General features: G+C 37.4%; 1 protein-coding gene across 7 annotated transcripts in view; it reads right to left on the minus strand.

Annotated features, from left to right (window-relative positions):
* Nucleotides 1-17,699, minus strand: part of gramd1bb (GRAM domain containing 1Bb) — a 172,309-nt gene that overhangs the window by 77,545 nt on the left and 77,065 nt on the right. For all 7 annotated transcript variants that reach the window (XM_065282898.2, XM_065282896.2, XM_065282893.2 and 4 more), the window contains exon 3: nucleotides 10,851-10,940. In XM_065282898.2, the coding sequence (XP_065138970.1) occupies nucleotides 10,851-10,940 (90 nt within the window). The remainder of the gene's footprint in view (nucleotides 1-10,850; nucleotides 10,941-17,699) is intronic.

Here is a 17,699-nt window from a genome sequence, read left to right on the forward strand (position 1 = left end):
TTAAAACTCAACGTGACTAAATTACCGTATACAACACAGTAAGCATGCGTCACAATCTAAATCATGGCTAGTAAGTCCTTATCACTGACGTTGTATATTTCTAACCTTATATTACAGTTATATTATGTTGAGTCTTGTATCTTTATTAATCGTTCAATGTTTTTAGTAAATTAAAACAGTGAAACATACGTGTTTAGACATGGATGTTTAACACAATCAGGACATATCAAGCAATCTCTAATAAAGCAATAGTTACACATAAGCCCTTTTCACACAGACATTCTGGAAAATACACGGAAAAGGCATCCTGGATTTTCCCAGAATCATTAGATTTTTTATTTATTCACACTGACATGATTAGCCAGCATCTGATGGTCCCGGAAAGACACGTGACCTGTTGAAAGTCCTGCCCTCTCTTCTACACAGCGTCTGAAGTTTGCATATGTGACCAGTCACGGAAAGTAGGGACACTAGGGATCTGTAGGGATCTGGGGCATTTTGAGTTATTCATAGATTCTGAAAGTGCAGTTTCTAAGCTTTCTAACGATGTGTAACACATGGAAATCTGATAAGATTTGGCCATTTTAATGTAACACATTCAAGAAAGAGAATGCTGAGAAATTTGAGAAAGAAAAAAGTTAACACTTTCCCTTTTCCCTGGCTGGAGAGACAATAGGGCTCATTTACATCTCATTTAGCTATGCCATACCCCCGTAAAGCCGTTTTGAGGTACAGATGTTCTTAGCATCATTATATGTAGTATTTTATTACAGAAGTCCGAATGAACAACATGCAAAAATAAACAGGACTTTTACCTTTGTGGGGATCACAAGTCGAATCAGTCTGTTTCGGATGTGTGAATCATCCAATGATTTTTGTCCACAAATGCGTATAATCCGTGAAATATAGATATATAGGCTATTGTTTACATCAGATTTCGCATGAACTTCTGGTAATACAATATAATATACATTCTGAAAACTATTTACATCGTAACATGTAAGGTATATCAGATTACACTCCGGTATTTGCGTTCCGTTAAACAAATGAACCCGCCTTCAAATTTTGTATTTAAAATAGGGTCTCTGTGTAACTTATGAGTTTGACTTCATGCTGTGCTGCAAGACGTCAAAGTACCGCGAGAGCGAGACGAAATTAAACTACTCCGTAAGATTTCTTGAAGAGCTCTCGCGGTACTTTGACGTCATCCGACTGCGGCGCCCCATAAAGTCAGTGACGCGGCTGACGTACGATGCGGCTGACTGTTATTTGTTCCGCCCCAGCTTCTTTTATCTTTCTTTTGTTTTGTGCGCCCGAGCTTCATTTACAGTCTGGGGAGACGCACACTATAAGTTTGAAAAAAATAAATAAAACTAAGCAAACATGTCTGAGGAACAGTGCACCCGCGTCACTACAGTCACGTGACATCACGCTCGAGCCGGAAGAGAAGACAATGCTAAATAAAGTCGTAATTCTTGCTATTTTTGGACCAAACTGTATTTTCGATGCTTCACCACAATCTCATTGACCCACTGATGTCACATGGACTACTATGATGGTGTTTTTATTACCTTTCTGGACATGGAAACCGTACATAGATTTTCAATGAAGGGGAAAGCTCTCGGACTAAATCTAACGATAAAACATCTTAAACTGTGTTCCGAAGATGAACGGAGGTCTTCCGAGTTTAGAACGACATACAGGTAAGTCATCAATGACATTATTTTCAGTTTTGGGTGAACTATCCTTATTCAGTAGTCACGCCGTTCCCCTGTGGGGGCGGAGGCGAAAACACAAGCTTATACAGTATGTAAATATACACACAGACAATGACGCCCCCCGCTGCACGCTAGAATCTCCGGAAAAACAAGCCTATTTCAAACGCAAAATTTACGCTTTTAAATATACATAAACTGCTATCTCAAACATGGAGAGGCTTCTTCGTGATCTCAACTAACAGATTCTGCAATAAAACGAAATTCACAAATTTTGAAAAAAAAAACTTTGATTCTCATTTTCTCGAAACTTGTGCTGCCGACTTGTGCCCCTGGTTTCCGTGACGGGTCACATATTATATATTATTTCTCTCTCCATAAACAACTCGCGTGCATTTTTGTTTATGATAAGACTATAAAGGAGCGCGTGACGCGCCGTTCTAATGCTGGTGAATGATTTCAGCTTCAGAGTGGATATTTGACGAGCTCCCTGGTCTCTGCTTTAATACAGTTTTCAGACATTTCTCATCATGATTGTTTCTATGCATTTAAATCCCACATTTTGAGGAGCTGATTGATATATATTGTTGGGATGACGCGCGGGCATCTTCGTTTATTATAGCTCAAATGAGCACGTGACGCGATATTCTTTTATGCTCCTGAATGATCTCCGTTTCAACGCAGTAAGTAACGAGCTAACTTACCTGATATCTGCTTCAGTCCAGTATGCTGACATTTCTAGTCGTGAATGTTGTAAATCCCTCATTTTAAAGAGTTGAACCAACTTCATGTTGCCATGACACGCGCGTCCTCACAACGGCATGTGCGTCATTGTTTATGCGTCTCATTTATCTTTCCTGAAAACTGCTTCAATCTAGTTTGCAACATTTCTCGTGGTGAATGTTTATATGCATGTTATCTCTCGTTTTAAGGATCTGAACCATAACTTTTGTTGTGATGACGCGTGCGTCCTCACTACGACACGCCCATTACGGCATTGTTTGGGCTTCTTGTTCACACAGAGGGTTTTCCGTGTATCTGACTAGGTCCTCTTTCCGGCAACGATCCCAGAAGATTAACGGGACGAGTTTTTGTTCACACAGACGCTTGTCTGGCAATTTTAAGGGTATTTTCTGGGACCAAAGGTCTGTGTGAATGGGGTTATAGTAACTTGCTAAAATGTTTTACTCACATAAGACTGCCGTGCCATTCCTGTCAGATCCATTATTGATTGAACAACATTGCTTTGAGTAAACAAACACTCTGTTTTCCCCACGTGAGCTGGGTCGTCTTTAAAAACAAACATCAATCACACATTCCTATTGTTAGATTCTGAGGGAAGGTCATACAGCGACTGTGTTCTTCCACAACCGGGCACTGTACAAACTTTGGCAATCTTTAAAGGAATGTTTGCTGCTTGCTTTGGACGCTGCATACATTTGCCTTGTGCGACATGTGTTGCTTTCCTACATGAAAACCTGTGGGCGGGACTAAAAAGCAGTCGTTGCCATCCCACTTTGGAGGTGGTGTTTTAAAATCTACATTCCTGGACCTGGCATTATATTTCAGTAGCACATACGTTTTTAGGTTTGAAACTTGCAGGATGTTTGATTAAGTACGATGACCTCTTATATAACAAAAGATTTAAGTTAAAATGTATTCTTTAATTCACTGCTTCTTTAATGGCTCTAATACAGGATAACTAAATTATATTAGATTAAGAAGAGACCATAAACCAAAACTATTTCATACACATATTAAGATGCCACAAGGTAACTTTACCATGCAAGTACATCATGCTGCTATTGACAGACTTTCTTTCTCTAATATGTCGCAATAATTTTTAAATAATGCAATGGCCCGTCATCAATTTTAAATAATTCAAAAGGACCAGAGTCAATTATTATTCAATTAAAAATAAAACACAACCATGCAGTCAACTAAAGAACTATAAAGCATAAAATTGTTCTTGATGTTACATCATCCCCATACTGTAACAGACTGGCTTTAGCTGCGCCGTAGATTCAATTGTGAGGAAAACAAAATGATGAGAGAAGGGTAGAGTGACATAGAGAGAGTATGAAAGTGAGAGAGTTATGTAAATGATGAAACCACAGTGTTAGAGCGAGTAATCGGAGGTTAATTCTGGACACAGCTGGGGGACACTGTGATGTAGGAATCTGAACTCCTCGGCTGGCCTGTCAGTTAAAGAGGGAAATGAGAGAGCCTGCAGCTGCTGCAGTCATCCAGAGTCTCACAGATTCATCTGTACTGACCTTCCTCGACTCACAAACCCTTTTATACAATTACTGTACAATAGAGAACACTGCCTGCACCTGTATGTGGGTGAATATCATGAAAACTAGGTTTCAGTTTAATCTCGGGGCTATTCACTAGAGCTATTTAATGTAACCGTGTTTATTATGCATTGCTATGGAAGCCCGTTTCCGCCATGTTGTAATTTTTTTTAAATAAAATTCTGATTTTGTATCTCAGAATTCTGACTTTACATCTCAGAATTCTGACTTTACATCTCAGAATTCTGACTTTACATCTCAGAATTCTGACTTTACATCTCAGAATTATGACTTTACATCTCAGAATTATGACTTTGTATCTCAGAATTATGACTTTATATCTCAGAATTATGAAATAAAGTCAGAATTCTGAGATATAAAGTCAGAATTTTATAAAAAAAAAATACAACATGGCGGAAACGGGCTTCCATACATTGCAGTGCTAACATGAAGAATTACTGCATCGACGCATAACACCAAATAATCGATTATTTAAAAAGCAGTGCGGGTGCGTACATCTCTCTTTCTCTATGAGGATTAGTTTGCGCTTGCAGGAGACTGTGTAAATGAAGCGCATTTTATATTTTTGAAATGTGACCGCTGTTGAAATTTTTTTAGCATGTAAAGAATGTTAATGCAGGGTTTTGACAAAAAAGATGGAAAAAAGCAGCAACAGTAAAAGTGTGAGGGAGACAGACTTACCTGTGCAGTAATATAAAAAATTCAGGATGCAATACATTGTGATGCTTTGAGATTTCTGATTAAATCAAACCATTGACATATTATAATCGAATCGTGAGACCAGTGACAATTCACACCTCTACTGTTACACAACCCATTTTAAACTTAAGTTTTTGAGTCTTGGCTATTAATTTACATCACAACAATGTTTTAAATGCAAACGTTTGAAAACCGATTTTTTTCATTACAATGTTACTGTCTGTGTAAACTACAAAATTTGTGGAAACAGTGACATTATCGGCATGCACGTTACGTGTTCAGACATCTTGGTGACATCATCATCTACTGGTCTAGCATTGATAGCACAGCAATTTTTGTCATTTCTGCGGATCCATTTTAACAAAGTTATCATCTGTAAGCGAAACTTAAAAGGGGAAACGTTTAGTATATTGTGAAAAAACATTTTTAGCGTATTGCTTATGTGTAAACATAAAATCAGGTTCAATAAAAATTTTAAAATACTTTAAAACAAGAATTAAATGTTTTCAACTGTTTAATATTTTATTTCTTTTTTGATAGGGTGAACAGTCATAAAACCTTAAAACTGTAAAATCCAATTGTTATACAACTGTATAAAATACAGGACTTGTTTGAAGAATTCTTGCATAAAACGAGAGCATTTGCACTATAGCAGAAGAACCCCGTCTGTCTTACTACTAAAATCCCATAATTACAGAACCATTCAACATGGTCCTCTTACAATGCATGTTTGATACAAGCTTGGCGTTTTACTGCACCAGTACATTTACAACATTATTATTTCTATCACTGAAACTGGCTTTTGTTAACATTCACGTCTCAATCATGAGGCTGGCAGTATTATTAAAGAGCTCTCAACATGTTAGAGCTGTGGCTCGTCTGCCTTTGAGTTAGTATGCTTCAGGAGTATAAGCAGCATGCAGTGTTGTCTGGTGCCAGCCTCATCTATAATGCATAAAACGCTGCACTCCCATTGGCTCTAGGAGGTGTAGGCAAGAGCATGTGCCAGAAAAACAGATCAGAGAGAAAGGAGGGAAAATGTGCTTTGTAGGCTATTTGCTTTCCTACCTACTGACATATTTCACATATTTTGTTACGTGGTGGGTGTTTCTAAAACATCTCTCTTGTTAAGATGTTTCATAAATTTGGTGGAGTCGAATAAGGTGTTCATAAGCATTCATTAGATTATATGGTGCTTCATTTTTACACCTAAAAAGAATACCGGAACATTTATCTCCCCATTATTAATTTTAAACATTCAGTAATATGCCTTAAGATTAAAGAGTGGTTACATGAATTAACTCTTTCACCGCCAGCGTTTTTTTAAAAAGTTGCCAGCCAGCGCCAGCGTTTTTCATGATTTTCACCAAAGTTTAATGCCTTCCAGAAAATGTTCTTCTTTAAATATATAAACATACAATATACCAAATGAAAGAAACAGACCCTCTGCTTTCAAACCAAAAAAACCCAGTTTCATCCTACCTTCAGTGGTTCTTGTGCAATCAGCTTTTGAATATGGGTAGGTTTCTGCATAAACACCACATTTTGAGCAAAAAGCAGAGATAATTTCATTTTTGTGAGGGACTTTTCATAGAGATCCCATTCAGAGCGATCTTTCAAACAGACACGGACATGCAGCCGCTTGCCATAGGGCAATACTTCCGGGTTTAAAAAGTTGCGGAAGGATAATAGCAGTATTGCGCAAAGACAGAAAATCTCCTCATTGGCGGGGAATCGTTTTCTCTTAATTGACGAGATATCTCTTCAATGGCGGGGAAAGAGTTAAAAACATTTTAGTCACATGACCCTAAACATTTAAACTCTAGTTTATGTCCATGAAAAATACAAAAGCCCAAAAACAAGCAGTAGTTAGAAAAAGTAGAGATAATCACCAACAACAATGTGAGATCACAAAAAGAGACATCCAACATCAAGTTAATCTCATATTGACACGAGACAATGAGGTAAATCCTCACGTTCACACAGTGCCATTTCATGGGCAACCAAATAAAATGAGACAAAAGAGATGGGCGGAGCCTCCAATCATTGGGAATCTGATGTACTGGTGATCGTAAGCCTGTGGTTAGGCAACAGTGTTATCTACTCAGAAGTGCATTTCACAAAAGCATTGTTGCTAACTAAGTTAGTTTTAACTAAGTTTTTTTTGCAATGCAATTTCCCATTGCCAACCAACTAAGTTGCTAACAGCAGTGTTGTTTTTGGCAGCCCTTTTAGTTTTGGTCTTAGTCATGGGCCGTTTCTCAATGTCAAGGATACTTCCTTGGCAGGACTAGTCCTTACAAGTTACTTCCTTCAGAGGCTAGGCAAGGCTCATCTTAAGCATTCGGAGAACACGTTAAATGGAACAGGCTAGGAAGTGCACGTCATTGCGTCATTGGGTCAAAGAAAGGTGTGTCTTGGGTGCTGCGCGCATAGGATTGTGGGTGATTTCAGCGGGCCAAGAGCTCGAAGGATACACTTTCCTTTCCTGAATATGAGATATTTCTCGAACGAAGGACTCAGTCCTTGGCTGAAATTCCGAGGATCCTCGACATTGGAACAGTTTTTCGACGGACGTCGATGACGTAGCATCCTCGAAATTCTGGCTTCCGAGGACCCTTCCATGACATTGAGAACCGGCTTTAGTCTTTTGGACGAAAATGCTTTTTAGTTTTAGTCACATTTTAGTCACTTATAAACTTGATAGTTTTAGTCAAGTTTTAGTCGACGAAAAGCAAAAAGGTTTTAGTCTATTTTAAGTCAATTATAGTACAAAAAAGTATTCTTTGACAAATTAATTTAGGTTAGAAAGTGTGGTGCATTTAATACTATTAAAGTGTGCATTAAGGTTGTCCCTGAGGTCTTGCTGTTGTTTTAGTCGGTGTGCCTTCTGCGCATGTCATAACAAAAAAGTTGAGCCTGATATACCCTCATGTTGAGTTTGTTTGTTACGTTGAGACCTATCTTATAAAGTTGAGAAACACGTGCCTTGCCTTGTTATTTAAAAACACCACAAAAAGTATTAGAAATGGGCTTAGGTTTGACAAGTAGATAAATTAAAACCTTAAGCTTACCATGAAATTTTGTCACGAATGTTGAGTAACATTGAAAGGAGATGATATGTCAACAGCATGACTTGTTAGTTACCTTTAAAAAAATATTAGCGGGATGAGCATTCAGGTGCCGCTTGATGTTGATGGTATTCTTCCCACCTAGTTTGTGGCCACATTTACCGTCGTCTCCCAATATGCATTACGTTTTTCTTTCTGATGGATAATACTGAAAGTATGTCCACAAATCATCTCGTCGTTTCCGTTTATTGGCATCACCGCCACGGTCCTCCAAACTTTATAGCTAAAAACAGACAGATTTCACGCAAAATAGGCAGAAATGACATGCATTGTGAACGTCAGACGTATAATCATTTTCGTTCCGTCTCGTCAACGAAAACTCGAAAGCGTCTCGTCATGTTTTCATCACCTTAGAGACATGTTTCGCTTCTGTAGTCATCATTGCGTTAGCATCATTAAAAATAGGTGCGTCAACAAAATCATTTCGTTATCGTCCTCGTTGACGAAAACAACACTGGCTAACAGGTTAACAACAATGCTTTTAGGAAACGCACTCCAGAACAGACTTAAATAACAACAAAAACAGGCTTGAATGCATCTTTGACAGATGTCATCACTGCATCCCATTTGTACTATTTCAGTACTTATTTATTTACATACATATCTAATGTGTAATATGCATACATTTTTATCTACATTTACACATTTGGCAGACGTTTTTATCCAAAACCACCTATAGTGCATGCAAGCTTTAGATAAGTGTGTGTTCCCTGGGATATTAAGATTCATACCTTAAATAGAGGTGTAAGATCAAACTGAGGGGTTTAACTTGGTTACATTTTGCACTTTATCAACATCTTCATCTTATAATCTGACCACATGTGGCATGTGGGTAGTTTTTGTGGCTCTTATTTATAGTGTCATAATATAAGTTGGCCTTTACGAAACACCTCCAAAAGGCTGAAAATTTTAAATATATTTTCGAACTCTGTCCATTTTTGGAGCCTTTTCCATGTAGGCAATGGCTAGCTTGTTGACGCATGTGTACTGTGGTTCAGACCCAAGTAATTTAATGTGAACAGAGACCATATGAAGTTCACCAACAGGTATTTGACAACTAGCAGAAAAACTTTTTCAAGAATTTTGTTTGAAGTAAGTGAATTGTATAAAGTATTCTTATAGTAAAATATACAGACAAACAAAATCAGTAACATCACTGCAAAAAACACTAATGCACAGAGAAACCTGGCAGACTCTCTTCACAAAATCAAATCTTTTCCGTCTTCACTCACCTTCTCTTCCTGGACAATTATGTCTGGACAAATATGACTGTCATTCTCCCAAGGTCAAACGTTTAGCCGTCCGTGAATGATTATTTTTTTGGAGGTCAGAAACAGCGATCAAGAGATACTCAAATAGTGAAAAGCCCAGACAGGCCGCTCTGAGCATGGATCTTTGTTTGTGCCGGGCCTTTGTGATAGCTGCTTTTTGTCCAATAAAAGGGCAAACAATGACAGTCCAAAGCTTGCAAATGTATTCAGAGCTCAACTTTACAAAAATACAGCATGGCTCTGAGGTGTCTCACCTTGGAAAAAACACCTATTGTGGTTTTCACGCATATATATATATATATATATATATATATATATATATATGGTTCAAGATTACTACCAAAACACTTCCTGTGTGCCGTCACGCACATGCATAAGTACATTTAAAGACGTGAGGTACTGAAGTACAGAAATGGTTTTTACTTTTACCCTGTCACTTTTGTCCTGCCTTCAGCTCTGTGAGAAAATGAAGTGCTTGTCAGTTTGTTGTGACAGTGAGATGTAAAGTTAGTGGTGCTGCCTTGAATTAAATTTGATTCTTGTTTTGTATTTAAAAAAAGGGTTCAGATAAAACATTAATGTTTGCATTGTTAATTCATCTCTGGTATTTTTAATTACCTAATTTGCTTTTTTATATTTCCTATTATTAGAAAGGAAGCTACGTAGTGCTCTTAGAACAAATTAAAGTTAATGTATTTTGCTCAGAAGCTCACATAACAAGCACTGTATCTGTTTATCTCATGTTAATGTTGAGTACCCATATATAGTCTTTAGTTTTATCAGATTTATAAAAGACAGACCAGCTGTACTGATTCTTTCCGAATAAACATAAGCACCTGGAGGCATACCACGGGAAGAGCGATTCAACAGCATGCAACATACAAAACATCATCCCACTATCTGTGGATAACTTACGATTCACTACATGTTCGTGTCATTTACATAATATGCACATGCACGCTGATTGTCAACAAAACATAGACGCTGATGCAGTTTTACTTAACGCCTTCGACTCAGGACCCAGTTGGGACTGCACCATTTCAACAAAATCCAGCGTTAAACAAACACACATGCACAACTATATCCATTGTTTCTATAAACCTTGGTGAACACGCTGAACAAGCTTAAATTTCCCTCACAAACAACAACACACTTCTTTCTGTTCTAACCGGAAGTTATTCCGGTAAAGTGACCATATAAGGACTTCCACTGTACTTTCTGCACTGAAATTGCTTATAAAAGAAATAAAGCAAGATTGTTAAGTATGAATCTTTCATGTTCGAAAAAAAAAATTTGATGAAACTTATATGAACCCTGGTAAAGTGCATTCAGCACAGAAATACTCCCTTTTTGGCACTTTGCCTATGAGTAATCCAACTCTTAAATAGTGCATGAAATAGCTTTAATCCCAAACCCCTCTTTAATTTAGATCTCATGTAGTTGAGCTTCACTTCAGCAACCCTCAAAACTTCCCTGGCATTAGATAAAGCTTAGTAGTGTTGAATCCACCTTTATGCCTTTCATGCTTGTTGATGCACTGCTCTAGGGCAGCTTATTTCCAAAAACAAGCGGAAAGCTTTACATAATTTTCACCTTTGAACTCTGGTGGAATTTAGTTGATCTTTCCACATCAAATCACGTCTCAAGACCATATATAATCGATGTTTCTGATCAATGCATCTTTAAAACACAGGGCACGTGGAGCATTTACTGTACCTCTCCTCACGGATGAACGGAGTCAGGAAGCGGCTGGTGTCGTCTTCATGACTGCTCTGTTGGCTGCTCTGCTGGCTACTCTGTTGACTGCTGCAAAAAAAGAAACAAATGTCAATCACGCAAATGTTTAAAACTAATTTGCATAATTCATGCAGGCTTTTATTATTGTAGGGTCTCTACAGTAGTTTGCATGTGGTATTTTTTTTGGAAAATACTCCCTTTATGTTTTCGCCACAAGAGGGCACAATTACACTCACAACACGTGTTTGCAGTTTGATCAAGTGCTGACTACTGAATACAAGCACAAAAGGAGTTTGTTTCTGCACATAGTTTCAGCGCTACAAAGGTCATGGGTTCAATCCAACTGATAAAAATGTATAGATTAAATGCTGTATGTCGCTTTGAATAAAGTGCCTGCCAAATGCATAAACGCTAATGTAGATGATAACATTTACACAGACAAACCAAATTGCTTCCTTTCCTACAGATCTTCAGCTACATATTTAAGATATTAAACTTTTCCTACTATGGAAGTCAATGATTACCGTCAACTGTGTGGTTAATTCATTTATCCAATTTTCTTTTTTTGTGTGTGTTAAACACAATAAAGAAATTCATACAGGTTTAGAAAAACATGAGGGTGAGTAGATGATGACAATATTTATATTTTTGTGTGAACTATCCCTTTAAGATAGACTGTCACATTAAGCATTATATTAACTGATGTACATTATAACATCATAAAATAAAGATAAAGCACTAACTTCTGTTACTGTGTCCTTTAACAGTACATTTTAAAACATCAAAGCATATCTGTCCTTTCATCTTTAGTCTGGATATTATTTCCTGACCTTTATTATCTGACTTGAGTTGAAACTGACCATTTTCCTGACTGCAGGACGTTTGTGCCGAAATATGTGGGTGGGGTCAGTGGGTCATGATAGCATACACAGAGACTCTTACCATTGTGTTATTCCAAACCCATATGACTCTCTTTCTTTTATGACATGTTAATCACCATTCACGTTTATTACATAGAAAATCGGTGAATAGCTAATGGTGATTAAGACTCCTGGCAAATTGGGGGGGTCCAGGAGGGGTGGTGATGGCGCAGTGGATAAGACACATAGAGTTTTGGAATGTAAGAGTAAAAAATCAATTGTATTTTTTCTTTTTGGGTGTGCTATCCGTTTAAATGAATTAAAAGTGGGTGCTTGCTGCCAAGACAGTTTTGATGCTTGCTTTGTTTGTTATGGGTGTTGGAGTGATACTGATTGTCTTATTTTTGGGTAAGGTACACAATTCCCATGCTGGATATTCTCATCCAGGGATTTATTGTCAGACGACATGCTCAGGTGCATGCGGGTATTTGCCTGTGATGGCTGCAGATTGCACACCGGCAGGAAAACTCGCATATGCTATTCAAACTACATAAGCCAGTATCTCAGCAATGGTCAGTAAATAGACCTGCTTTCAACATTTCAGTATTACAGCAGCTTCTGTCTGTGTGTGTTTATCTGTGTGTGCCTGAGGGTCTTAAGAGTTTATCTGCATGCGGGCTTATGCAGCTTATGTATAACTTCTCTGCTAAACTGTAGGCTTGGAGGGGAGGGAGACTTGATGTAGCCTCCTGAATTCATGACAGATGCCTGTTTCGTGCTGTGTATTGTAAAAACCCACTGAAGTGCCTTGGAATGCGCAGCATTATTTGATGTGGTGACGTCATTTTAACTGAAACAGGAAGTCAGTGAGGAACTATTGAGAAGACCCTCCCCTTTTTTTAAATAACCAATGGCGTTTTGTTGAAGCAAAGGTGCATTTGACAGCTTGTGAGCACCACAGTTGTATTAAAATAAAATCAGATATAAGATATAAGATTAATATACAACTGTTATTAAAGATTAAAAACCAGACAACTACACAAATTCAGGTATATATATACAGGGCTCTAGAGTGCGACCAATGGTCGCACATGCGACCTAATTTCTCAATGGTGCGACTTAAAAAAAGATCAGGTCGCACTGGTGTGACCAGGCATTCGAGGGAAAAAATATTGTCCAGATCTACGTGTGTGTACGTTTAAAAATGCGTGTGCGCTCCAGTCAGAGAGAGAGAGAGAGAGGTGAGTAGCCTTGGTCCGTCAGATAAACAGAGTGGATGTAGCCGCGGATGATAAGAGAAGAGGAAAAGAACGATTGACAACTTTTTCCTTAAGAATGTTAAGTTAATGCCTGATCCGTCCGAATATCATAACCAATGCTCTGACATCAACCTCCCGTCACATCAGCCCTGGTCCGAACCTGAAGACGGAATTAGGTAATGATCCTCTTACAATCGAGTCAGAGCCAGAGCATAATTCTTTTGAAAAAAATTATTTGAACGTAACCCCGAACAGGAATGTCGCGTGCGCCCAATTTATAGAAAAAAGCCAGGAGTCAGGACCGCTGTTTTCTTCATAATCTTACTTCCAAATCTAATAAACTTTTCGGTGTTTGCTGTATCGCTATCACCGCCCTGCCAGACTGTCTTAAATAGAGAAATAAGTTAATTCCTTGATTTGCGTTGTTGATTCATTTATAAATAATTCCCCCCAAGGCTTTAGTTTATGCGCAAGTGTTCAAACACTGCTGACCGCTCAGCTGTCAATCTGCCGAACCTCACAAAGTTTCACATTAAATGTTAATATATTTGTCCAGTCATGGTCCTGTGCTTATTTATGTCAATGTTCTGCATGAAGATCTTTAAAGGTTTCTACTTACTTCACGATTTGCGGTGCTGCCGGTCGCAGTCTTTATGTCAAACGAGAGGGTATGAAATAAATTGATGCTGATGTCGGATAACGGGTTCAAGTGTTATTTTAATCGCGCGGATGCGGGTTATCAAACAGGACTGTGCATGACTTGTATAAGGAAAATGGAATGACAACATGAAAATGATAAAATAGCGTACATGTTTATATTCTGTAAACCACTATGGGCGCTAAACTTCTGTCATCATTAACTCTCCCTCATTTTGTTACAAACCTGTATAAATTTCTTTGTTCTGATAAACACGAAGCAAGATATTTTGAGGAATGTTAATAACCAAACCAAGCATGAGCCCCATTCACTTCTATAGTAGGAAAAATAATTCTATGGAAGTGAATGGGGCTCATGAATGGTTTGGTTACAAACATTCCTCAAAATATTTTCATTCATGTCCACCAGAACAAAGGCATTTATACAGGTTTGTGACAACATGAGAGTGAGTAAATTATGACAGAATTTTCTTTTTTTGGTGAACTATAAATCTGATGCAGTCAAAAATTAGGGTGCACCTAACTTTTGTGCTGGTGCACCTATGAAAAAATGTTAGGCGCACCAGTGCAACCAGTGCAAAAAGTTAGTCTAGAGCCCTGTATATATATATATATATATATATATATATATATATATATATATATATATATACAGGGCTCTAGACTGTTGCTTTTGTTAGTTTTGGTTATAGATCATATATAAAAAATATGCATTTTCAAAAAAATACACAATAGGCTTTATGCCCAGCTGCACTACTTCCTGAACTTCAGCCAGCTCCATATTTCCTGTCTGCCATTATTGGACAAACTGATTAATCCAGGTGTGCCTGACCTCAGTAGTCACAACAACAATAATCAGACACACCTGGATTAATCAGTTTGTCCACTAATGGCAGACTGGAAACAAAGAGCTGGCTGAAGTTCAGGAAGTAATGCAGCTGGGCATAAAGCCTATTGTTGTATTCTCAAAATGACTAATGACCAGTTTATCGGCCGTCTCTTCTCATGTACAGTGGAAAGATAAAAGTAACCGACTACTTTTTAATGCTTAGATATATTTTAACTGCATGGATATGATCAACATTTTTAAAGTACCTCTTGCATCCCATAAAAGACAGCTTTAAAGGACTATATGATATTAAAGTAAGACTGAAAGTGAAATTGCCAAGATAGAAAAAAGATTGTGACATAGCAATATAACAATGAACTGCCCTATTGAGTGCAAGACATCTGCTTTTAGCTGGGTGAATTAGCTTCTTTCTATTGGACCTTCATCTGTCATCACTGTTAAATCACTGTAGTCATAGGAAACCTGGAACTTTAATGGGAACAAAGGTTCTTGACTTGTACTTTCTTAACCACAAAGCTCCTTTTCAAAGCCTTTTCAAAGTGAGCCTGCATTTTCTAGAAAATATGCATGAATCACCACCACAATAAAGAAATTACTGTACAGGTCCAATAATAGACAACAACTTGCTTAAAGCTAGAAACTTGTCGCATCACACCTGGATTGGACATTAACTGTATACTACAAACTTGAGGTGGTTGATTTTATGAAACCAATGAGCTGTACCAACAGTGACCACACACTTTTTCACTAGTTCTGTTTTCAGAAAAGATTTTCCAAATCATTTTCTCCATGGGGATTACAAAATCATTTGTTTATATGCCTTTAACCAATCTAACAATTTAATCTATAGGCCAGTTCACATTATAGTTGGTAATGATATCTACAACTATAAACATAGAGTTTTAAAAATTGTTATGTATTCAAGAGCTAATAGAGTTCACACTACAACTACAACTAAAAATATATATTTTTTGTTTATTATAAGTTCATATAAGCTCATGGATTTTCTTTTTAGCTAATAAATGATCTCTGCTTAATTGCGGACAGTGACGAGCTTCCTGATATTTGCTTTAGTCCAGTTTGCCAACATTTCTCGTTATGGATGTTAATTTGCATGTAAATCCCTCATTTTAAAGAGCTGAAACATGACTTCATGTTGCCATGACACGCACATCACTACGGCACGCCCCTTACGGCATTGTTTCTGCGTCTCATTCACACAGAGGGCTTTCCGGATATCTTACGGCAATGTTACTAGGTCCTCTTTCCGGGAGCGATCCCAGAACATTAGCAGGACGTGTTTGCGTTCACACAGAAGCCTATTTGCCAATTTTACAGGTATTTTCTGGGAACAAATTTTTTTAAGCACATTTAAAGTGCTTGCGTATTTGAAATGGCAAATGACACTGTGGAGAAGCTCTTCAATGAGGTCCATAACATAAAAGTACCTCAGGTATTCAAATGAAATTGACTAAGTAATGTTTTTATTCTATACATTTTATTCTATACATAGACTACAGCAATAGATACAGTAAGATGATAGATCCACTGTTTAGAAATACAGAAAAGACAGCGTCCTGAGGACATCTGCTGGTTATAGCTGATGTAAATGAAACAAGAACAGCATAATTGCACAATCAGTGACATGTAAACAATTGCAAACGTTTTTATCAAAGGAAATCTATAATATTAGTTAATGCCATTAAAGGTAAATGATTTGTGTGAGTACTGCAGTGTGCAAGTGTTCTCTGCTGGTGTGGATGCAAATACAAATATTGTTATAGTTAATGTGATGGTTATCGTTAATGTTTAGGCATTGGATAAAGAAGGTATACAGACTATAAATATTTACATGCAGTGCTAAACATATTTATCAGACAACTACCCAATGGAAGGTTCGTGCCACAGGTGCCATAAACTAAAAGTATAGACCCCTTCAAGGTTTGTAAACATTGAATGATTATCGGGTGCGCGCGCAGCATGGGGTCAAACTGTTATACTATCCTGGCTTTATAATTTAACCTAACAGAGCTGAAAAATGATGACTTACCTCAAATGAAGTGAGCACTACAAACACAAGCCTCTTTGATATTTGCATTGTCCCAGTCTGCACGTTAATTGCTTGCAGCCGCAGATGTTGTATTTTTTTGTTTTTGAGATTCTGCATGAATCGCGAAAACGTAACGGAAGACCTGATGCGATTTTCAAAGCCCACGACGCAAGTAAGCATTTTTGACGATACCGAATAATACGCAACTCAATCTGCTGTAATGACTTTTCTGACCCCGACATGCGCAGTGGGAACCGCCTGTGATGTGAACCGTGAAGGGGTCTATTAGTTACCCAAAATATTTTGTATGTTTTTGTTATGGTTAATCCACCAGTGTATCTATATGTAATCTTTAAAATCATAGTAGTATTTTCAAATTGCTTTTTAAAAGAAAGGCAGATAAAATAGTAAAGCTTATTATTTTTATTCAGATGCTCAATGATTAACTTGTAGTCTTTCATAGAAAACTTTAATAGAAAAGGTTTTAATGGTTGAATGTTATACTTGATTCATTACTGACCTCCGAAAGAGAGTAAATGTGCCAGCTCAAATTTTGGTAAAACCCCAAATTTAATTTGACATTCATCATTCCTGTTCAAATACTGACAAAACGACAGATGGACAAATATGAATGACAAAATATAAAAAAATCATAAAACATATATGAATATCCATGTAATGAGGGACTAATACAATTGAACCATTGCTTTTTGGGTTAGCTGTCAGTGATGAGAGAGACTCATGATTCCTGTCTCCATGGTAACCGTGACCTCTATAATTTATGGGGTTTTTTTTGACAGGATTGTGTAGTATTTAGTACAAAGATAATTCGGAACTAAGCTTAATTTTATGTGAAAATAACTTTATGATCAAAATAAATAAATTCCTGTAGACTAAAAATGTATTTACTTTCAAAACTTTTGTGATCTATTAGAAACAAGCCTATAATTAACAATACACAAAATATATGTTGCCCAAACACTTGTGGCAGATCCACAGGGACTGTGTCTTTGCAATATATACTTTTTTACACATAAAAGCCTACATCTGAAATATAAACAGCATCGACAGAGTCACTTGGCTAAAAAATATATACGTATAAGTCACCTATGTCTTAAAATAGCACCAGCAGCTCTTATCAGAGCAAGGCAG

This window comes from Paramisgurnus dabryanus, chromosome 9 (assembly GCF_030506205.2).
Source record: "Paramisgurnus dabryanus chromosome 9, PD_genome_1.1, whole genome shotgun sequence".
NCBI lineage: Eukaryota > Metazoa > Chordata > Actinopteri > Cypriniformes > Cobitidae > Paramisgurnus > Paramisgurnus dabryanus.